This window comes from Malaya genurostris, chromosome 2 (genome assembly GCF_030247185.1).
Source record: "Malaya genurostris strain Urasoe2022 chromosome 2, Malgen_1.1, whole genome shotgun sequence".
Taxonomy (NCBI): domain Eukaryota; kingdom Metazoa; phylum Arthropoda; class Insecta; order Diptera; family Culicidae; genus Malaya; species Malaya genurostris.
This window is the reverse complement of record NC_080571.1, coordinates 38,616,812-38,641,644: the sequence shown is the minus strand read 5'-3', so window position 1 is coordinate 38,641,644 and position 24,833 is coordinate 38,616,812. Positions and strand designations below refer to the sequence as shown.

General features: G+C 35.4%; 2 protein-coding genes across 3 annotated transcripts in view; one reads left to right on the top strand and one right to left on the bottom strand.

Moving 5' to 3' along the window:
* Positions 1–24,833, bottom strand: part of LOC131432843 (neuroligin-1) — a 780,452-nt gene that overhangs the window by 650,153 nt on the left and 105,466 nt on the right. The gene's annotated exons all lie outside the window — the stretch shown is intronic.
* On the top strand, positions 17,780–23,626 carry LOC131428587 (uncharacterized). Its single transcript, XM_058592634.1, has one exon. It carries the CDS (start codon positions 17,780–17,782, stop codon positions 23,624–23,626), a length of 5,847 nt encoding a protein of 1,948 aa, XP_058448617.1.

Genomic DNA, 24,833 nt, shown 5'->3' with positions numbered 1-24,833 from the left:
AGATGTTATTGTTTGAGACCAATTATGATTTTCTTGAGTTATGCTGGGATCTACAGTTGTTGATGAAATTGGGCTTGGCTCTGCTCATTCGCAGTCTCATTATTCCATCGTAGCTGGTGGTGATAACGATGAACTGGTCCGACGGGAAGGGCCTGGTGAATTATTGTCTAATACTGGTCGAGATATTGGGTTCGATTCCTAATTTGTTCAAGGATCTTCCCGGGTTGGAAATTTTCTTGATCAACCCTGGATAGTAATTGTAATATATAATGTAGTATAGTAATTTCTTTTTGTTCAGCTGCTCTATCGAAGGAATATCTATTTCTGCTAAGTTAACCAGCTCGTTTCAATTTTTGATTACTGGTTAAAGCATGTAATAATATTAATTATCACTTAGATAACTCGTTCAGCTCACACCTTTGTAGGGGTATGAGGTGGGACCATCATCATCATCATCTATCATCTAAACATGAATGGCAGCATCGTTTCAGTATTTAAATAGAATACTATTGAAAAATTGACCTATGTTTTCACGATCCAACCACAGCATGCAATAATGATGTCATCCTTTAATCACTTTAGTCGCTGGCTGCCTGCGATCCACCTAGCTTGTCTAGTGAGTGGATTACAAAACAGAGCTCTATTCTTTCGCTCGCTGGATAGTCACTTTTACGCGGTGTATGGATGCCCATTGAACGTCTGCTGCATAGCGTGTCGCTTGAGTATATTGAATACCGATCAGCTTTTGATTATCCAGTATCTAGCAGGCAAATTTAAAACTATCGGCGATAGATTTTTCGTACCTAATTCAAAGCACTTGTATGTCGGTGAATTGTTGATGGATTTGCCACATTTAACTTGATTCGAAAGCATTACTTGAATATTGTAACTTAAAAATTAATTGATTTGTCGATGGGGTCGTGCGTATACGGAAAATTCAAATATCGAGTGAAACGGTAGCTTGCAAATGAATTCAGTTCAAAGATGTGTTATAAAGATAATCGTAGATACTTCTTTTTCGTAAATATGTGCAATTGATGATATATTAGTAACTGAATGTAGTAACTTCTTAATAGCTAAAACTAAGCTAATAGCTTTAGTTCTATTTCGTTTAGTAGAAAAACCATGTTAAACTCGATATATATTTAGAAAATCAACCAGTAGAAAAACGTAAAATTATTAAAGGTCTAGGCTTGATTTTAGACTCAAAACTTACTTAAGTGGAGCACAATTACAATTCTTGAAGTTATAATTGTCAATAAAGCAAATAGTATGTTAGACTTCATTAAACGTTTCAGTCATAATTTTCAGGACACTTACAACAATATTGAAATACTGCATTATAGTTTGGAACATGTGCTTCCGTACACGAAGAACACATCGAATCTGTTCAAAAACAGCTTTTACTGTATGCGCTTCGTACACTAAACTGGACTACATTTCCTCTTCCAATAATAAGGCGTGTTGTTTGCTCACAAACTTACAAACACTCGAAGAACGCCGCAAAGCTACAATGCTTTATTTTCTCAACAAGTACGGAATCATTGCTTTCACAACTAATATTTTATGCTCCTAACCGTGATCCTAGGAGTCGTCAAAAATTATCGGAAAAAATATAAGACAAATTATGCCAAAAATAATGCTGTTAATAAAATGATGCGCTTTAACAACGAAAACTGCAAAAAAATCGATCAAATTATATCCAGGAAACAAATGAAAGAAAGATTGAGACCAAATCGTAGAAATATTAAATAGTAGATAAGAAACCTTTGTCACTTTTTTGGTTGTAGTTTACATTTTTTTGACAAATAAATAAATAAAGAAATTTAAAAAAAATCCTTAACTGGGCGAAGAAGTGTAAAAAAAAAATTTACATAATGTTCCACAATTATTTACCTATGCTTCAAATTTAAATCTGTTAATGGAGAGTTTGAAAATTTCATTTTAATGTCATCATGATCGGTCGTGTATCGTACACAAACCTATAATTTCTTGATATTAAATAATAACAATTTATTCAAAAATCAAAAACACGCCCTTACATAAATTGCGCAATAATTGTTATGAAAAAGATATAATCGGTGTAAAATAAGTTTTACGGATTTATACAGATTTTTTTCTCCTCCGTCAACACCCCGACACTAGATGGAATACGGAAATTCAGTGCGCACGATCTGGCATCGCTGTTTACATTTCTAACTTAATTTAATTGCAAAAATTCTAATTCGATTGATATAGTATTTTCGATTTTCTTTATCTGTGGACAAAACGAAAAATAGTATATCTAAAATGTGCATTCAACTAAAAAAATTGGAAACCACTGGCTGCCCAGTTAAGTAAATTAGTGGTCTTAGAAGCTAGTCAAGTTGAACATTTTGCAATAGCTCTTTAATTCGAGCTGTTTTGCTCCAATAAGTCGAAGACGAAACGTGAGAAAAAAACCGTTCGATCCCCATGTGTTATGTTTATGTTTATCTGATGTCCACCCGAAAATCGTCGAAAATTTGTCAGCCACCAATCGGACGGACCACCATCCACTTCTTGGTCAAAATCGCGGCCATTCGAACCGACGTAGGCAACCGCTTGGATCGGCTCAATGACTGGCTACACTCCAAATCACCTTTTGTGCACACAAATACATACTGTATATAGACTATGGAAAAATACCGCCATGGTGGAAGTCCGTTTGCGTATCCGAAGCCCACAGCTCGGCTTCAAATTCTGGGTACTTCGCTCCGTCAGGCTCGAGCGGCATCATTGTGTTGCGTCGTCGTAAAGCCCTCCCCCGTTACAATGCAATGTAGGAGCCGAGGTCTAGACGCAGAGGATTCGCGCGATGACTACCGAGTGGGTTGCTGGGCTGGGAAAATGCATACGAACGGATTGTGTGACTAACAGCAGCGGCTCAACATTTGTTGGCATTTGTGTACGGGAAGGGTTTGTTTATTTTTTTTTTCATTCCTTTCCAGTGGGTGAGCCATCATCTCTCACTTTCAGTGCTATTGTAGTTGTTGTTGATACTTTACCTCTCGGAAAACTACGCTGCAGACAGTTTGCGTTTGTTTTCGCTGTTGTTGTTTTCCTACACGAGATGGTGCGCAGCGGTTGGACGGGACTGGAAATGGGATAGTTTTTTTCTCCCCGTTATTTTTTGTTCTATGGATGGTACTCACGTGCACCGGTCGATTAGCTGGGCAATGAAACGAGATTTAATCGGTTTTGTGCAGGCGGAAAATGGCTCTCGAAAAATGTGGAAAATCAATCGAGCTTGCACACTCGCACACAATCTGGCTCTTCAGTCAGTAATGAGTCGTACAATTGCTTTCGTAAAGGATTATGGTGGAAAAAAAGAATCCCTTTTGTCTTGGGTTGCTTTTATCATCCATGAAAAAGTCAATAATGCCTGATCGGTTTAACGTGCAGAGCGCTGATATTTCTGCACGATGTTCAGTGAGAATAGACTTTTTTCAAATATATTTACTAAATCAGGGGTCGGACATGTTTTGAACCGAAAGAGTTAAAAACTCTGTTCACAAATTCATTAGTTGAGTAAATAAATTTTTTTTCTAAACTAACTAAACGAGCCCCATCAGGAATCGTCCCACTTGAGCCCTCTCAATGCCTGGCCTACTTTGATTTAAATTCGCTGTTCGGTAATTTTTGAGGAAATCTTTCGGTAAATATGAAAAAAAAAATTATAGAAATTAGCTGCATTTTCGCACACGTTGCTTCAAAAATTTACTTCATATAATTTTCAATTTGTGCGGTAAATCTGGATAACCAGATAGTATGATAAAAATACAGCACGAACTCTACAAACAAATCACAATTGCCGAACTTCAATTAACAAAATCAACCATGCGTTTCCATCGAAGTTGTATTTAGAAGGAAACGCATGGTGCTTAGATCTAATAGTTATGCACCATGCGTTGTGAAATTTGTGAGAACCAGTTCAAAATACTTTTAATAATAAAGGCATATTCCGATTATGTGACTGAATTTCATTCACAATTTTCATCATTTGACATATTGTTCAATTGCAATTTTTTTCACTGAGGCGAAGAAAGTAGTCTCCATTTCTTGTAATTATACAAAAAGGCGCGATGACCTTCATAAACTTGTTCTGAAATGACGACACTGACAACGCGGCTTGGTATAAAGCGAGTACACATGGTTGAGAGATAGAAGTGGTGTCTAATCACTGTTAATCGATATAGATCGATTTTTAAGTACTTATTAATAACTAAATAATATTGGCGCAAAGAACTAAAGAGTCGCAGCAACACATCAGCAACAAGAGACGCAGATTGCCGACCCTTGTACTTAATAAAAGCCCCCGTGTTGGTGGTTCAATGCACAGGGCGCTGATCACACAAGCTGTCGTATGTTCGAGCCCCGACCTGGCAGGATTCTTTGTGTCAGTAGAATTATAGCACCAGCCATGCAATGGTTCTGTACGCTATGAATCCGCTGCGAAGCCTTTTCGAAAATTTTTTTGATCTTTTCAGGACTATTTCAATACCATTTTTAATCTTTATCAAGACTTTTTAAGATATTTGAATGATTATTTTTAGACAAATTTTAAACTTTTTCATGATTTCTTTAACACTTTTTTAACAACTTTTTAAAATAGATTTAGAAAAGCCTTGAAATACTCTAAAATATTTCAAACTTTTTTAAAACATTTATTAAATTAACCTTTCTATGACTCTTTCAAAACTTTTTCAAGACATGTTAGAGACTATTTAAGACTTTTTTAAGACTTTCTTAATAGGTTTTTAAGATTTTTAACGACATAGGCTACCCGGTGAACGACCACAATTAGATTAAAGCCTATTAGAAGACATTTTCAAGAATTTTAGATATTTTTTAAACAATTGTTCAAAACCGGCATTATTTTTAGTATTTTAGATATTTTTAAAGATCCTTGCAAGACTTTACAGACTTTTATAAGAATTCTTTTTTGTTTGTAGGACTTTTTAGGTCCATTTTAAGGCTCTATTAACACTTTTCAAAGATTTTTCAAACCTCTTTCAAGACTGTTTTAAAAATTTTTTAAAGATATTTTAAAGACTTGTTTAAGTTTGTTTGTACGTTTTGAAGATTGTTAGACTCTTTAAAGATTTTTATCTTAGAAAATGACTTTCCAAAGACTTTTTCAATACTTTTTATAGATTTTTGTGAGATATTTTAAATTTTTTAGCTTTTTGAACATTTTTCTAAAGTTTTTTCTAAGCCTTAAGACTTTTTTGAGGCTTTTTTAAGATGTTTTTAAAACGCTTTGTAAATTTTTCAAAGACTTCAAGACTTTTCAAAGGATTTTTTAAGACATTTGTAAGACTTTTTTAAGACATATTTTTACCCTATAAAAGAATAAAAGCTTTTTGAGACATTTTCAAGACTCTTTTTCTGATCTTCCAAAGACTTTTTTGAACCTTTTTCAAGAATCAGTGTTGCAATGACTGATTAGAAGAGTATATTGAGGAAGTCAAATGAATGAGAAATTTACAGAAAAGATGATTTTTTGAAAAAGTTTAATAAACATGTTTTAAATACGTTTTTCAGACCTTTCAAGGACCCTTTTAAGGACTTTGTTCAGGATGTTTGAAGACTCTCTAAAGACTTTTCAATTCTTTCTAAAGACTTTTTTAAGGTATTTTAAAGTTTTTGTTTTAAATTTTTGTAGACTGGTTTAAGTTTGGACCTTTCTAAGGCTTTTTTAAGGCTTTAAAAGACTTTCCTAAGATTTTTTATTGCACTTTTTATACTTTTTAAAGATTTTTTTTTCAAGATTTTCTTCAAAACACAGACTTTTAAGACTTATTTTAACCTTTCCATAGAATATTCGAAATCTTATTTTGAACATTTTTGATACATTTTCAAAACTTTTTTGAAACTTTTTCAAGAATCAGTGTGGCAATGAGTGATTAGAAGAGTATATTGAGGAAGTAGAATGAATGAGGAACCTACAGGAAAGATGATTTTTTTCAAGTTTAGTTAAAATGTTTTAAAGACGTTTTCTAGTATTTTTCTAATGGCTTTTTATAACTTTGTTAGGATTTTTAGACTTTTTTAAGATAGTCTTAGACTTTTTCAAGATGTTCAGAGGTGTTTTTGAACACATTTGTAAGACATTTTAAAAACATTTTGAAAACTTTTTCAAAACTCTTTGATGACTATTTATAGGGTTTCCACACACTTTTTAAAAGTGTCTCTTAAAAGTATTTAAAATGTCACTTTTTAATAGCTTTTAAGAACTTTTTAGAATTTTTCTTTATAAGTCTTTCCTAAAACCTTTTCAAGATTTCTGCTAGACTTTTTTAATATCTTTTTAGGCCTTTTTTAAAAATTTTCTTAGGTTTTTTTAAAAACTTTGTAACGTTTTTGCAATGAATTTTGTATGACTTATTTAAATACTTTCAAAGAATATCAAAAGGCCTTTATTAAGAATTTCTAAAAACTTTTTGAAGACATTTCAACGATCTTTTATTGACTTCTTAAAGATTTTTTGAGAATTTATCAAGGCTTTTCTAAAACTTTCTTAAATTGTTTTCAAAACTTTAAGACGATTAGAAAAAAAATTCAAGAGTTTTCTGTGACTTTTTCAAGAGAATTCAAAGGCTTCTTTAAGACATTTTTTACCCATTGAACGACCACAATTAGATTGGAGCCGAGTATAAATAATCGATATGAATAAAATTTTAATGACTTTTCGTAGACTTTTAAAAGACATTTTCAAGAACAGTAGAGACGTTTTGAAGAATTTTTGAGACCTTTTTTATTTTTTTTTAAACCCTTGTAAGACTTTACAGACTTTTATAAGACTTTTTATTACTTTTCAGGACTTTTTAAGACTTATTTAAAGCTTTACTAACACTTTTCAAAGATTTTTCAAGTCAGTTCCAAGACTTTTCAAAAACTCTTTTGAGACTTTTTTGAGACATTTTAAAGGCTCTTGTAAGACTTTTTAAAGATTTGTTTTAGATTTTTATGTTTGTTTTGAAGATTTTAAGATTTTGTTCAGGATTTTTGAAGACTCTCTAAAGGCTTTTTCAATTCTTTTTGAAGACTTTTTTAAGGTATTTTAAGGTTTTTGTTTTAGATTTTTAGAAACAGGTTTAAGTTTGGACCTCTCTAAGGCTTTAAAAAACTTTCCTAGGATTTTTTATTACCCTTTTTAATTTTTTTAAAGATTTTTTTCAAGAGTTTTCAAGATTTTTTTAAAGATACAGACTTTTTAAGACTTCTTTTAACCTTTCCATAGAATATTCGAAACCTTATTTTGATACATTTTCAAGACTTTTTTTGATATTTTGAAGACTTTTTGAAACTTTTTCAAGAATCAGTGTTGCAATGACTGATTAGAAGAGTATATTGAGAAAGTCAAATGAATGAAAACCTACAGGAAGGATGACTTAAAAAAAAAGTTTAGTTAAAATGTTTTAAAGACGTTTTCTAGAGCTTTTAAGTACTTTTCTAATAACTTTTAATAACTTTTTTAGGATTTTTAGATTTTTTAAAGATATTCTTAGACTTTTTCAAGATATTTAGAAGTGATTTTGAACACTTCTGTAAGACTTTTTAAAGACTTTTTGAAAACTTCTTCAAAATTTTTTGATGACTATTTATAGAGTTTTCACACGACTTTTAAAAGTGTCTATGAAAAGTATTTAAATTCGCTTTCAAATGTCACTTTTTAATACCTTTCAAGGACTCTTTTAGACTTTCAAATATTTTTTATGGATTTTTCTAGACTTTTATAAAACTTTCTCAAGACTGTTTTCACGATTCCTTCTGGACTTTTTTACCTTTTTAAGCTTATTAAGATTTTCTAAGGTTTTTTGGAGACTTTGTAAAGATTTTGTAAATGCTTTTGTAGGACTTTTAGATACCTTCAAAGAATAACTAAAGGCCTTTATTAAGAATTTTCAAAAACATTTTAAAGTAATTTCAAAGACCTTTTATTGACTTCTTAAAGACTTTTTCAAGACTTTTCTAAGACTTTCTTAAATTGTTTTCAAAACTTTAAGACGTTCTGAAAAAAAATTCAAGACTTTTCTATGACTTTTTCAAGACTATTTCAAGAGATTTCAAAGGCATTTACTACCCGGCGAACGAGCACAATTTGATTTAAGATTAATTTAACGACTTTTTGAAGAATATTTAAAGACATTTTCAAGAACTTTAGAGACTTTTTGGAGAATTTTTGATACCTTTTTTTAGATTTTAGACCCTTGTAAAACTTTACAGACTTTTATAAGACTTTTTTTTTACTTTTTAAGACTTTTTAAGACTTTTGTAAGGCTTTACTAACACTTTTCAAAGATTTTTCAAGTCTATTCCAAGTCTTTTCAAAGACTCTTTTGAGACTGTTTTAAGACATGTTAAAGACTCTTTGAAGACTTTTTAAAGATTTATTTAAGAAGAAGTTATGAAGATTTTGTAGATATTGTTCAGGATCTTTTAAGACATTCCACAGACCTTTTCAATACTTGTTAAAGACTTTTTTGAGGTATTTTAAAGTTTTTTCTTCAGATTTTTAGAGGTTTTTTCAAGACCTTTCTAAGGTTTTGTTTAAGACAAAAGACATTCTTGAGATTTTTTCAAAGCCATTTTAAAACTTTTTAAGGTTTTCTAAGACATTTGAAAAGCTTTTTTAAGACATTTGTAAAACTTTTATACGTCTTTGTTAAAACATATTTAATTCTTTTAAAGAATATTCAAAACCTTATTTAAGAACTTTTCGATATATTTTCAAGACTTTTTTTCTGACTGTTTTAAGCCTTTTTTAAAACTTTTTAAGAATCAATTTTGCAATTACTGAGTAGAAACATATATTGAAGAGAAATGAATGGGAAACTCACAGAGAAGATTTTTTTTTTAAAAGCGCCTAATAAATCGTTTATAAAGGATGTTTTTAAGATGTTGTTTAGATTTTTCTTAGACCTTTTAATGACTTTTCTAAAACCTTTTTAAGAGTTTGTTAGGATTTTCGTAGACTTTTATAATTTTATTTAGACTTTTTCAAGATATAAAGTGGTGTTCTTGAACACTTTTGTAAGACTTTTTAAAGACATTTCGAAAACTTTTTCAAAACTTTGTGATGACTATTTATACAGTTTTCACACACTATTCAAAAGTGTCTATGAAAAGTATTTAAAATGTCACTTTTTAATAGCTTTCAAGGACTTTTCTAGATTTCCAAGACCTTTATCAGACTTTATCAAAACTTTTCAAAATTTCTTCTCGACTTTTTTAATATCTTTTTAAGCCTTTTTTAAAGATTTTCTAAGGTTTTTTTTTTTAATTTTTTAACGTTTTTGTAAAGAATTTTGTATGACTTTTTTAAACCCTTTCAAAGAATATCAAAAGGCCTTTATTAAGAATTTCTAAAAACTTTTTGAAAACATTTCAACGACTTCTTAAAGATTTTTTGGGAATTTTTCAAGACTTTTCTGAAACTTTCTTACATTGTTTTCAAAACTTTAAGACGTTTTGAAATAATATTCAAGAGTTTTCTGTGACTTTTTCAAGAGATTTCAAAGACTTTTTTAAGACATTTACTACCCGGTGAACGACCACAATTAGATTAGAGCCGAGTATAAATAATCGACATAAATAAAAAATTTGACGACTTTTTGAAAACTATTAGAAGACATTTTCGAAAACTTTAAAGAATTTTTGAGACCTCTTTTGGAAACCCTTGTAAAACTTTACCCTTGTAAAACTTTACCCTTGTAAAACTTTTATAAGACTTCTTTATTTTACTTTTTAGGACTTGTTTAAGGCTTTACTAAGACTTTACAAAGACTCTTTGGAGACCTTTTCAATACATTTTAAAGACTCTTTTAAGACCTTTCAAAGATTTGTTTATGATTTTTATGGACATTTTAAAGATTTGAAGACTTTTTTGAAGGATTTTTTAAGACATTTCGAAGACTCATTAGTTTTTAAGGACTTTTTTTAAGCATTTTCAATTTTTATTTTATTTTTAGAGACTTTTTCAAGATCTTTCGAAGGCTTTTTAAAGACTTATGACTTTCTTGAGACTTTTCTAGAACCCTTTTAAAATGTTTTGAAGATTTTTTCGAAGACTTTTCAAAGCCTATTTTAAAACATTTGTGAGACATTTTTTAAACATATTTCATCCCTTTAAAGGAATATTAAACTCTTATTTAGAAACTTTTTGACACATTTTCAAGACTTTATTTCTGATTTAAAAACTTTTTCAAGAACCAGTTTTGCAGTGGCTGAGTAAAAACCTATATTGAAGAAAAAAAAATGAGAAACTCACAGAAAAGATTAAAATTTAGGAAAAAGATACGATCGATGAATTCTTTTTTTAAGAATGTCCTTTTAAAGACTTTTTTAAAGATTTTCCTGAACTTTTTTTTACAAATTTCTAAAGACTTTTTAAAGACAGTTTAACGACCTTTTTTGATATTTTACAGGTTTTTTGAGACTTTTTCGAGTCATTCTAAAACTATTTTAAAATGTTTCTAAGACATTTAAGATGTTTTGAAAAAAATTCAAAACATTTTCAAGAGACTTCAAAAACTATAAAAGAATATTCAAAGCCCATTTTAAGAACTTTTTGAGATATGTTGAAGACTTTTTTTTCAGACCTTTAAAAAAATTAGAATGTTAGAATTCTTTTCTAAAAAATTTTCAAAATCTTTTTTAAGTAACTTTTTAGACTTTTCAAGAACTTTTCTTAAGATTTTTTTTAATATTTTCGTAGACTTTTTCAAGACATTTCAAGGTGTCTTTAAATACTTCTGTAAGACTTTTTAAAACATTTTGAAAACTTTTCAATAACTCTTTTTAGAGTTTTTACAGATTTTTTAAAAATGTCTGTGAAAAGTCTTAAAAATATCCTTAAAATGTCACTTTTTTAATATCTTTTAAGGACTGTAGACATTTTCAAGGCTTTTTTTTTAAACTTTTATAAAACTTTCTCAAGATTTCTTCTAGACCTTTTTAGGACATTTCAAGGGACTTATTAAAGACTTTTTTAGATTGTCTATGGCTGTTTGTAAAGTTTTTTTTAATAAATATCTATTAAAGACTTTTAAAAGACATTTTAACAACCTTCTTCTGATTTGTCTTTCGAGACTTTCCTAAAATATTTTCAAAATGATTTAAAACATTTAAGATGTTTTGAAAAAAAATCAAGGCTTTTTCAAGAGACTTCAAATGAACATTCAAAGTCCTTTTAGGACCTTCTTGAAAAATCTTTAAGATTTTTTTTTTCTATCTTTTGAAAAACTTTTTTAAGAATGTTTTGAAACTCTTTTAAATCAGGTTTTGCAATGACTGAGCGGAAATATATATTGGAGAAACCAAGCGAAAGAAAAACTAACAGAAAAGATGATTTTTTTTGAAAAAGATACGCTCAGAGACAGGACTCGAAACTGCGTTCTTATGCATTCCGTGCATACGCGCTACCATTTCGCCACTCTGATCTTGCTTTAGCCACACTAAAACTCACAGACATAGTAGCAACGTACATCGATCATGGTCTACATCCTGGCCGTCACCCGACCGACGGAATGCATAAGAACGCAGGTTCGAGTCCTGTCTCTGAGCGTATCTTTTTCCAAAAAAAATCATCTTTTCTGTTAGTTTTTCTTTCACTTGGCTTTTCCAATATATATTTCCGCTCAGTCATTGCAAATCCTGAACTTAGTCATGGCGGCTTTACGTCAAACTAAAAATTAATAAATCGTTATTTAGACTTTTTATGGAATTTTCTAAGACTCTTTTAAAGATTTTCTTAGACTTTTTGGAATCAATTTACGGTATTTTTAAATTTTTTCAAGACATTTTGAAAACTTTTTGATGACTATTTAAAAATGTCTTTAAAAAATCTTCAAAATCTTTTCGAAATGTCATTTTTTAATAACTTTCAAGGACTCTTAAGACATTTTGGAAGATTTTTTGAAGATTTCTTCAAGGTTTTTTTATAGATTTTCTAAATCTTTTTGAAGATTTACAAGACGTTTTAAGGAGTTCGTAAAGAATTTTTAAGGTTTTTTTTAAGACTTTTTAAATACTTTCCGAAGAATATGTAAACGCCTTTTTTAAAGAAAAAGAATTTTAAAAGAAATTTTAATAACCTTTTTTCTGACTTTTTAAAGATTTTTTGCGACAAGATATTTTGAAAAAAAAAATCAAAACTTTTTCAAGGTTTTTCAAGAGCTTCCAAAGAGTTCTTTAGGACATTTGTAAGACTTTTATAAAATTTTTAAGACATTTTTGAGGCCTTTAAAAGAACATTTTTGAGATATCTTGAAGACGTTTTTTCTAACTGTCAAAAAACTTTTTAAAGAATGTTTTGAGTCTTTTTTAAGTGGTTTTTTAGACTTTTCTAAGCCGTCTTTTAGATTTATTATGGACTTTTCAAGGTATACTTAAGACTTTTTTAAAATTTTTTAGAGTTTTTCACGGATTTTTAGGGGAATTTTAAATACTTTTGTAGGACTTTTTGAGATATTTCCAAAATTTTTTGATGACTATTTATAGAGTTGATACAGACTTTTTAAAAATGTACATAAAAAAGTCTTTTTAAAATATCGCTTGTTTGTCGTTGTTAAGTTTTTATTTTAAAAATTTTTAAAATTTTTTTTTATATTCTCTGAAGACTTTTTATAGAGTTCATAAAGACTGTTTAAAATTGTAAAAATAAGTAAATCATTTTATGGAACTATTTAAATGGCAAGAGACTATTCAAATTCCTCTAGGTGGATAAAGAAGGGTTTTTCAGATTTACATAACTCATATAAAAAGGCAACGCACATGTTAAGCGTTTGGTTTGAGAAATGATGCCGAATAACAGAACAGAAACGCTGAAGCATGCAAGGTAAAAAATATTTTGATGGGACTTTTTCGATGAAAGAGAAAGGCATTATCACATTACTAGGTGGATTAAGAATAGGGTTTTTTTTTTCAAAAATCAGGTCATATTGCCACGATTCCATTGGACCAACGCTCAATCATCATATCAGAATGGCACATTACCATGTTTGAAGATTTTGGAATAACGTAGAAAACAATCCGCCACAGATGAATCATTCTCCTTCACGACAATGCGATTTCATGCATTGCGTGAAACAAATCACTTTTTGAATGTTTAAAACATTGAATTGATGTGTTGAGGATGCCACTTGTAATGGAGATTAAAGTACCTGGCGTTGATTGTCAATATAAATAATCAAGGGGATAATTAAATATCAAACACAAAATAATACTAGTAAGTTCGTTTCTTTGTCTCCAGCTCATTATTTCTCTTTTCGTAGACAAACAAAATTGAACGAAAATATTTTTACCGAGTCACACTCTATAGGAAAGAGGAAACCATACGCCAACTTTCCCCGGAAATTGCGGACAAATAATCCTTCACTTCAAAGTTTCCCAGCGTAGGTGCCTGCGACAGTAGAACCAACAAAAGCTCCGCTCCGCTGATGCCGACAGCAAACAAAAGCATGCAGTTCAGGTGCGAAAATCCTTTCCTTTCATTTTTCGTTTCCCGCCCAAACAATGACAGAGCGAAGTTCCGATAAAGTCAACACCCAGCGTTTCCAATTCGAAAGTAAAATACTGCCTGCTCTGAAGTCGGTGAAAAACTGCAGAAATCTAGTTAAGTTGCGGCAACCCTAGAAAGGGTCTGGGGATCGTCGGAACTGCCAGCAACTACTATCTGGCTCACGAGGGAACTCTGGAAGGTGGATGGGATCCAACCGTACCGCAGTACCTTGTGTGTGTGTTCGGCTGCACCCCGGTAACTTTTCAAACAATGTCAGCCGGAAAAAGAAATGAACGAAAAAACAACGAAAATAATCCACATTCAGCGGAGTGCTCCTATATAGATGTGGTTTTATTGGATTACCTGGTTAACTAGATTCTGAACTGCGGTTCCTGTGCCCTGTGCAGGTACGACGAAGGTACGAATTCGGGTAATTTAGTTAACCCCAGGGTGGCAAAGTTTTGAGTGAGGTTTTTTCGTTCTTGTACTCACACACCTAAAGTGTACCGCAGTAATGTCTTTCGATTCATCAGAGACACATAGCACTTTGCACTTTACGGTTTCCACGCGGTGAAGTAGATTTTCGCAAACAAGACCGAGCTGGATTTAGAGGAGAACGTTGTCGGACGGACATCAGTCAATATTGTGATGATATCAATATTATACACATAGTTAAGAGCTCTTCCCATTCCCTTAGGGCAGTGCAATTTGAACCGCTAAGCCGGAAATAGTCAAAAACACATTTTCGTTTGGCACGTCAGAAAAGACATTGCACTTCGTTGCAAAAGAAAAAGTGTTCTGAAAATAGCAGAAACTTTACGTCTGCTTAGCGGTAAAAATAATAAAAGACGGTTATGTGTCCTAGCACAAAATTTAGCTAACCCCTAAATGAGCAATTATAATGAAAAATGTAGTGCTTTTAGGGAAATAGCTATCCAGAAAATCGGCGAGACAAATTGGAGAGAAAATTAGAAAGGTTCTGTGTTATGTTAGCCACAAGGTAATCACACAATAAGGCTAATTCTCAAATGGCCATACCAGAAACGGTTTGCAAAAGCCGAAATATCGGTTTCGTTCGGTACGTCAGTAAGCACATTTCGCATGGAGGGGAAGCGGTGCAAAACAAGAAATATCACGTCCGCTTGATAGTTTTGGCATTAAAAATGTTTTACTCCTTAATATAGGAGAGTTGGCATCACTGGGAGTGCGATGCGATGTCCTGGTGCTGCTCTCAAAAAAGTATAATTTCAATGTATTTTTTGATGTGTATAGTTAAAAATTTGGTTGAAATAGTTATTTTGAGTGATAGTGCAGGTGTAGCAAGTGTGTGTTTAGTCGTGAGAGTGCTATTTATTGCAGGGCTGGCGAAACATGTTAAACCGGGGTGGGTAATTTTGCATACTGCGGAGAACGACCCACTATTTCGAAGTATTTCTCTATTCTAAAGGAAATGATATTTATACTTAAAAAGTGCAGTCGTTTTTTTAAATAGAATATTGATCGAATAAAACTTTTCATGAAACGCGTAAATTAGAAGTTTGAAGAGTTTTCAGTACTAAGTTTCAAAACAAAATTTGGCATCTAAGGTTTAACCTGGTTTCAAAATCACTGCCAATATTTGTTTTCAATTCAAAGTACCCACCTTCAAAGAACATTTAACATCAATAGCACCACGAACACTGAATCTAATTCATTCATAAAAAATTGAAATAACGAATTCCGTGTGTTGCTAAAACATTAATTTTTAAAGGGAAAAAAAACGCAAGCCCAGCTATAGCTTGAGAAGTGTTTTCCCCACTAGGATCCATTAAAAATGAAGGTTTGTGGTATTCTGATTTTGAACGTGGCTAAGCAGTCAACCGGAAAACATTAAGCAAGTTTTGATAATCGTGATGTATGAACGCAAAATCAAAGTTCGTGAGATTAGATATGCTGAAATCGTTAGCACATGAACTGGAAGTTCTTTTACGATCTTGTACGAAAATCTGAGTGTAAAAAAAATCGTCACCAAACGGATCTCGAACACGGCCGCTCACAATCAACAAAAGTCTGCCGCAATAAAATGGAATGCGTTGGTATGGAACAGTGGACGAAACATGGATCCACTATTTTTATCCGGAGTCATACCAGCATTCAGACTGGGAAAGCCATCTGGAAACGTACCAGGTAGCAGGAACAATCGAGCATGTTCGAGGTATAATTAACATCGACTGTCTTGAACAGGAAAGTACCATCAAAAGTGATTCACCGTTAACCAAGACAATGCACCGTGCCATAAGTCAACGAAAACAATTACAAAATTAAACAAATTGGGCTACGATCTGTTTCCTCATCCACCTTGTTCACAATTACCTAGCCCCAGCGATTGTTTGTCCTTTGCGGATCAGAAAAAGACACGCCAGCGAAAAATTTTTGGCTCGAATAGGACAGTCATCGCAGCAAAGAAAGCCGATGTTTAGACCAGTGACAAATCATTCTATAAGGATGGTATTGAAAAATGAGGAAAAGTGCTAGAACGATTGTATGTCATTTGAAGATGATAATGTTGATGAATAAAAAATATGCCTGCACACGAAATTATGTTTTTCTGGTTAGTTCCTGGATTGTTTGAACAATGTGTTAGCAACTTTTACTTCTTTTCTGAACCAAACAGAGTTCAAGTTTATTCGATACAGAATCTTGGTTCGTATGAGTGATTTTCTTAAAAGCGAATTTCACTCATTGAAACGCAGAAATTTAATGGAAACCGTGAACTTGTATGTATTTGTTAGAAGAAACCATGACAAAGATTTTCGTTACTAACTGAAGTTTCGATCACCAATTATCTGCAATATTATTTTATAGATATAGATTCATCTACTCCAATCGAAGTATGGAAATATTTTTAATGCAGTTTATGTAATGATATGGAAAATTAATTAAAAATGATTGAGATATAGATGTTCAAAACCTGAGCACTGTTTGTACGGTTCCTAGTATTTTGAATTTGCACACCAGTATAGAAAGCAAAAACGTTGTCATCCGCCCGATTCTCTCGATCCCCGTCCTGTCTACCATCTTTATTGGTACTAACAAGATCTTTGTTTTTCGTCACTAACTTTTTCGTTCTCCTTTCCCCCGTCTCTTCACCATCTCGATGGAAACTAATTAGATCTCTATCGTATTGAGACATGCTGTTCCAACATCCCCTTTTTACCGCGTTTTCCACAATATTTACTTCTCTTTCATTCTCTTCAGTAACATCACCATCACCGACAACGGAGAACCGCTCCAGTCGATGACCAGGCTGCGGGCCACCCGCCGAGTCTTTGTTGCCTGATGATTTTTACCGCGGACCGCGGCCATCTGGAAGACTCTCATGCTATATTCAATTCACCGGCCACTGCTGATCGCCACCAGAAAGTTGAATTTCGAGTATCCGCGACCCCGATACGACATTACATAATGATACTATTCTAGTTTTAAGTTAGTCGTTAATTAAGATTAGAAAATACCCTTGGCATCATCTTAGAGCTTAAGCAATGTGCCTTGTTAGCAGAACTAAGTAGTTCTCACGCGACTAAGCCAAACTGCCTGCACTGCTCGTCTGTATACCACATTCTTAATTATCTTACTACATCTTATCATATTCATTATCACTACTAATACACTCAGACGTCAAGTGACAGGGAGGTCTATCGAAGGAGAAAACAGAAAAAGCATGGACAATTGTCATGTAATAGCATCGTGTATTGAGTGATTATAATTTACTACTTATTGCTAAGATTTTAAATAATTTCAACGCAGTTAATTGAAGTTTAATACAGTTTACACTCTGAAAGACTGCCTAACCTACATCACACAAGTGATCTAACCTGTTTGAACAGGACCGCGAGCTCGATAAAGGAGAATAAGAATATACTTAGGCTTCATTGAATTTTTAGTTGGTAAGTGATTGAAACGGATGAATTTAGATACCGAAAGTGAGATTAATTGAATGTATCTGCCGTTCTTATACGATCATTAGGTACGTCAGGGTGAATAATTATTCTACCGTCAGATAACAGACTACTGTTTGCGTAGCAAGATTAGTAAACGTAAGTTAACACAATAATTAAATACTAATGTCAATTAACATATTTCATCTGCATCAGGAATTTTGTAATCCATCTCTTTACCGTGAAATATAATTTGGATTAACTTAATCGGAAATTCGTTATTCATCCTGTCGATGCGCAACATTTTACAAAATTCGTTTAGGGCGATTCTATAATGATGTCGGGAAGTAGTAAAAATACTCGGTCAAAACGAAAGGTCGGTGTGGACACCGGTGATGCGAGTCAAAGAACGCATAATACAAGTGGTGGTTTAACGGTGTTGGTCACGGATATTCAAGAGGTGAGGGAAGACTCTAATAAAACCTTACCGGGAAGATCGTGCAAAACGTGTGGTGGTCCGGATACCAATGATATGGTACAATGCGACGATTGCGATAAATGGCATCATTTCGCCTGTGTAGGAGTCGATAAGGAAATCGAACAACATGAATGGAGTTGCCCTAAATGTATAGCTGCTGCAACCAGGGTCCAGAAACAAGGTTTCGTTTCCAATAAGACTTCGAGCGTAGGACGAGATTCATCAGTTAGCAAAGAGCATTCAAGAAAATCATCGAGTCTCGTAGGATCAAAACTATTCAACAAATCAGCTTCATCTAAACAATCAGTTGCGCTGTCGGAGATGTCGCACGCATCTTCTCGTCATTCGATGCTCAATTTAGAGCTTCAGAAACTGGAGGAAGAACATGCCTTAGCGCAACAGGAAGCAGAAAGACAGCGCACCTATCTTGAAAAGAAATATAGTATTTTGAAACAGATGTCCCATCATGACGGCTCTAATCCTAGTGAAGGTAACAGTCAGGTAGATGATTGGATCGAGGATGTCAATAATGTGGATTCGCATAACTCAACCTCTAATAAATCTGATCGGAGTTTCGGTCCTAAACTTTATTCAACCAATAATCTGCCACAACCATGTCCGCTAGGATTTCAAAACAAGACTTCAAGTGCTAGTTATGGTGCTTCCGACTTCAATCGTAATACGACCCGTAAGCATTCTCTGCCGTCAAGATGCAGTCGTCCACCTACTCGTGAACAGATTGCAGCTCGCCAGGCAGTGTCCAAAGACTTACCTCAATTCTCCGGAGATCCAGAAGATTGGCCGCTATTTTTGTCAACGTTCAATAGCACCACTGCGATGTGTGGCTTCACTGACGAAGAGAACACCATACGACTGCAAAGGTGTCTGAAAGGTAGAGCGTACGACGCCGTTAAGAGTTGTTTGATGCATCCCTCAAATGTCAAAAGTGTATTAGCAACATTGCGAATGCTATTTGGACAACCGGAGGCCGTTGTAAACTCGTTAGTATCAAAAATCAACTTATTACCGATGATGGAGGAGAACAGTCTTGAAACAATCGTGGACTTCGCAATTAACATCAAGAACTTTTGTGCTATAGTCGATGCGTGTGGCTTAGAGGAATACTTATACAATGTCTCTCTCCTGCACCAGCTTGTGAGTAAGCTTTCACCAACGATAAGGTTGGATTGGGCTAGGTACAGACAAACACTTCCTTCTGTCAACTTGGCGTCGTTTGGGAACTGGATTTACTCTCTTGCCGAGGCAGCCAGTACTGTAACGATTCCCCCTATCATTCAGGCACCTAAGTTGACTAAAATCGAGCCGCTTGGAAGCAAAAAGAGGAGTGCCTTCACGAATGTTCATGCCGAAACTCAACATGATTTGGTGTCTTCAAGTCAACCAAAAAATCTGACATTCGTCAAGCCACCCGCCATTGATATATGTCTAATTTGCAAGGGAACTTGTAGAACAGCAGAGAAATGCAAACAGTTTCTCGATCTTTCCAGAGATTCTCGATGGGCAGTGGTTAGAGAATTTGGGCTGTGCCGCAGATGTCTTCATCAGCACAGCGGAGGTTGTAAAACGAAGCCATGTGGCAAAAATGGTTGCGAATTTAAACATCACGCTCTACTGCACAATGATCAGAAAGACGCTGTTGCGACTGAGAACCAATCGAAGTCAACGTCTAGCGCATCTTTGTCACAATCCGAACCCAGTAATGGACCTCGGAGTTGCAACGCTCATGCAATCGATGGTGCAGGCGTGTTCTTTCGATATTTACCAGTCATTCTACATGGAAACAATCGATCAGTTGCAACTTACGCGTTCTTTGACGACGGTTCCGAACTTACATTGCTCGATCAAGAATTAGCCGATGAATTATCGTTGGAAGGTGATGTTCAACCTCTGTGTCTTCGTTGGACTGGAGGGGCTCAGCGAAACGAGAATAAATCCAGGATTGTTAATTTGGAAGTAGCCGGGATAAGACGAAATTCCAAGAAGTTCCGCTTAAATACCGTAAGGACCGTCGATAAACTATTGCTCCCACTTCAAACACTAGACTTTGAGAGGCTAGCTAAAACGTATCCCCACCTTCGTGGTTTGCCTATTGCTTCATATTGCGATGCTCAACCGCGTATTCTCATCGGAATGAAACACGCAGGAATAAATGTGGTTCAGAAAACCAGAGAGATGGGAATAGATGATCCGATTGCTGTGAAGACACGTTTAGGCTGGACCATCTGTGGTAGCTGGTTGAAGGAACGCACTACTGAGTCTTCACTGTGCACGTTACATGTTCAAGAGAGTGATCTAGATGAAGGCACCGATGAGTCGCTGCATCTTGCCATGAAGGCGTATTTCGCGCTTGAAAGCCTTGGGTTGGCGAAAACTGAAATAACTCCTTTATCGTCGGGTGACCAGCGCGCCCAGTATCTGCTTCAGTCTCTTACAAACTTTCAAGGAGACCGCTACGAAACAGGGCTACTGTGGCGTTACGAAAACATCCGTTTGCCTGACAGTCGACCGTTGGCCCTCCGTCGCTATAATTTTCTTCAAAAGCGTTTAGAAAAAGATGCCCTGCTAGCACAAATCCTAAACGAAAAGATCGTTGATTATTTATCCAAAGGTTACGCACGGAAACTTACCAGTGAAGAGCTGAACAACGTCTACCCCCGCGTGTGGTATTTGCCAATATTTCCGGTTTCGAATCCGAATAAACCCGGCAAGACTCGTATTGTTTGGGATGCAGCAGCTAAGGCTTTCGGCGTGTCTTTAAACTCTGTCCTATTGAAGGGCCCTGATCAACTATGCTCGCTGTTAACGATCCTTCTACAATTCCGTGAGCGTCGAGTTGCCATGACTGCTGATATACGCGAGATGTTCCACCAGATTCGAGTTCGTGAGGAGGATCAGCAGTGCCAACGCTTTCTTTGGCAAGACGAAAATGGGGAAATCGCAACATACGTTATGCAGGTCATGACCTTTGGAGCATGTTGCTCACCGTGTTGCGCTCAATTCACCAAAAACTTGAACGCCGCGCGCTTCTCCAACTCGTATCCAGCTGCTGTAGAATCCATAACTAAGCGTCATTATGTAGATGATTTGTTAGTAAGCGTAGATACGGAAAAAGAAGCGATTCAGCTAGCTCATGACATTTGGTACGTACATTCCAAAGGCGGATTCGAAATTCGTAACTGGTTGAGTAATTCGAAGACAGTACTATCGCAGTTGCGAGACAACCCCTCAAATGAGAAAAACCTGGATCTACAGTACGAAATGGCCACCGAGAAAGTTTTGGGAATGTGGTGGCATACAGCGTCAGACATTTTCATATATAAAGTCGGGTGGGCCCGCTTCGATCATTCATTGTTGTCCGGTCAACGACGACCAACCAAGCGAGAAGCATTACGAGTGTTGATGACGATCTTTGATCCCCTCGGTTTAATCGCCCACTTCCTCATGTATCTCAAAATATTGCTACAAGAAGTTTGGCGATCAGGAGTCCAATGGGATGAAGATATCAATGACGAGGCTTTCCACAAATGGTTAAAGTGGATTAAAGTACTACCTCAAGTTGAAAATGTGCAAGTTCCGCGCTGTTATAGCCTTGATTCGTCACCAGGCGATAGTGACGATACGCAGTTGCACACACTTGTAGACGCTAGCGAGAATGGAATGGCAGCCGTCTGCTATCTTAGATTTGTCCATGATAATATTGTTAGGTGCTCGATTGTCGTAGCTAAAACTCGTGTAGCCCCGCTCAAATTTGTGTCAATTCCTAAACTGGAACTTCAAGCAGCTGTTATCGGTGCCAGATTAGCACGAACAGTCGGTGAATCTCTTTCTATTCCGATATCCAAAAGAGTATTCTGGACGGATTCGCGTGATGTTCTCTGCTGGATAAATTCAGATCACCGACGTTATACACAGTTCGTGGCGTTCCGGGTTGGCGAAATTCTAGAAAATTGTGAAACAAACGAGTGGCGATGGGTACCTACCAAACAAAACGTTGCGGACGACGGAACGAAATGGGAAAAATTGCCAGATTTCACGTCAAACAATAGATGGTTTGTGGGACCCGCCTTTCTCAGGCGTCCAGAGGCGGAATGGCCTAAACAGTCTTCTAATTATGGCTCAACCGAAACTGAACTTCGTCCCCATTTATGTCATCATCGCAAAGTTTCCGAAACACTCATTCGTGTTACGGATTTCTCTAGTTGGAAACGCCTGGTCAACGTTGTAGCAACAATATTCCGTTTTCCAATAAATTGCCGTCTGAAGCTCCGTCAGCAACAAATCTACATAGGACCATTTTCTATGGAGGAATTGCGCACAGCAGAGAGATATCTTATACGTCAGGCACAGTTCGACGTCTATCCCGAGGAAGTAACCGCCTTGTCTCTAATGAAACATGAACCACCTGCTATCAAAAACACACTTTCAAAAAGCAGTCCATTGTACAAGCTCACTCCGTCGCTTGATGTTCATGGAATACTACGAATGCGAACAAGAATAGCAGCTTGTCATTTCGCCACCGATGACGCAAAAAGTCCAATTATCCTACCACGTGACCACCACTTAACCACACTGATAATTGCGTACTTCCACAACAAGTACCATCACCAGAATCATGAAACAGTTATCAACGAGTTGCGCCAAAAATACCACGTATCTCGAATCCGTGTCGAGTACGGCAAGGTCCGTAGAAACTGTCAACGATGTAAAAACGAATCTACGACACCCCATCCTCCAGTAATGGCGGATCTACCAGAAGCAAGACTTGCAGCCTTCACACGTCCCTTTACACACATCGGTATCGATTGCTTCGGACCAATGGAAGTTGTGTTGGGCAGACGTGTTGAAAAACGTTGGGGAATGCTGATCATATGTTTAACTACCCGTGCTATTCATATTGAAGTAGTTCATTCACTTAGCACTAATTCCTGCATTTTGGCACTTCGTAATTTCGTCGCTCGACGCGGTACTCCAAGGAAAATCTATAGTGATCGTGGAACGAATTTTATTGGTGCCTCTCGCGAGCTGAAAGAGGCTGAAAGTTTGCTTGATCGGCAAGCAATCATGAAGGAGTTCATAAGCCCAGATACGGATTGGGTGTTCAACCCTCCGGCAGCCCCGCATATGGGAGGAAGCTGGGAAAGGTTGATCCGTACAGTTAAGAAAAATTTGATGGCGATACAACCTACGCGAAAACCTTCCGACGAACTGCTCCGTAATTTACTGACCGAGATTGAATTTACTGTTAACTCTCGCCCCCTGACACATGTTGCTGTAGATGAGGATTCGGCCCCTGCGCTCAGCCCAAACCATTTTTTGTTGGGTTCTTCGAATGGCGTGAAGCCTCTTACTTCAATAGACGATAACAAATCTACACTACAACAGAATTGGAGAGCTTCGCAAATTTTAGCAAACCAGTTCTGGAAACGTTGGATCACCGATTATCTTCCCGAGATAACCCGACGAACAAAATGGTTCATATACACCAGGCCTTTGGCTGTTGGCGACGTGGTGGTTATAGTAGACCCGAGTTCACCCAGGAACTGCTGGCCGAAAGGTAAAGTAATTCACACGTGTAGCGGCCGCGACGGACAGATACGATCTGCAACTGTTCAGACGGCGAGCGGAGTATATGAACGACCATCAACAAAGCTAGCAGTATTGGATGTTCGTCGCGACAATGTGTAAGCCAATCAAGAGGTTGGCGTACCCGGGGGGACTGTTAGCAGAACTAAGTAGTTCTCACGCGACTAAGCCAAACTGCCTGCACTGCTCGTCTGTATACCACATTCTTAATTATCTTACTACATCTTATCATATTCATTATCACTACTAATACACTCAGACGTCAAGTGACAGGGAGGTCTATCGAAGGAGAAAACAGAAAAAGCATGGACAATTGTCATGTAATAGCATCGTGTATTGAGTGATTATAATTTACTACTTATTGCTAAGATTTAAATAATTTCAACGCAGTTAATTGAAGTTTAATACAGTTTACACTCTGAAAGACTGCCTAACCTACATCACACAAGTGATCTAACCTGTTTGAACAGGACCGCGAGCTCGATAAAGGAGAATAAGAATATACTTAGGCTTCATTGAATTTTTAGTTGGTAAGTGATTGAAACGGATGAATTTAGATACCGAAAGTGAGATTAATTGAATGTATCTGCCGTTCTTATACGATCATTAGGTACGTCAGGGTGAATAATTATTCTACCGTCAGATAACAGACTACTGTTTGCGTAGCAAGATTAGTAAACGTAAGTTAACACAATAATTAAATACTAATGTCAATTAACATATTTCATCTGCATCAGGAATTTTGTAATCCATCTCTTTACCGTGAAATATAATTTGGATTAACTTAATCGGAAATTCGTTATTCATCCTGTCGATGCGCAACATGCCTTAAAATTTTATTATATTATTGAATAAAAAAAGGTGGGTGGGTAATGTCAGAGACATAACTGGATGTCGTGAATACGAAAACAACTGACATGTTCTTTAACTCCTCCGAATATCAATTAGTTGATCATTTGTATGAATTATGCAAGCATTCCCCTTTTTCACATTTTTTGCAAAAACAAAGAAAGCTTCACTTGATCTCGACTACTGTGAATTTCACACAGCGAAATGCACAAATCTAACCAAACTGTTTTAGATTTGCACTAAACTGAGGATATTTACCTAAGACTTGAGAAAAACAGCCATTAGAACGGCTGATTTTGTGTGATGCTCTTCACCGTTGTTTTTTTACCAATGAAAATGACTGGCAGCTGTGACGTAATCGCTCTTGTCGGAAGCGAAATTAGCTTTGCAAACGACACAAAATATATCTGCATACAGTGCCGATAGAATCCAAACTGATAAAATTTTTGCTAGGAGCTTT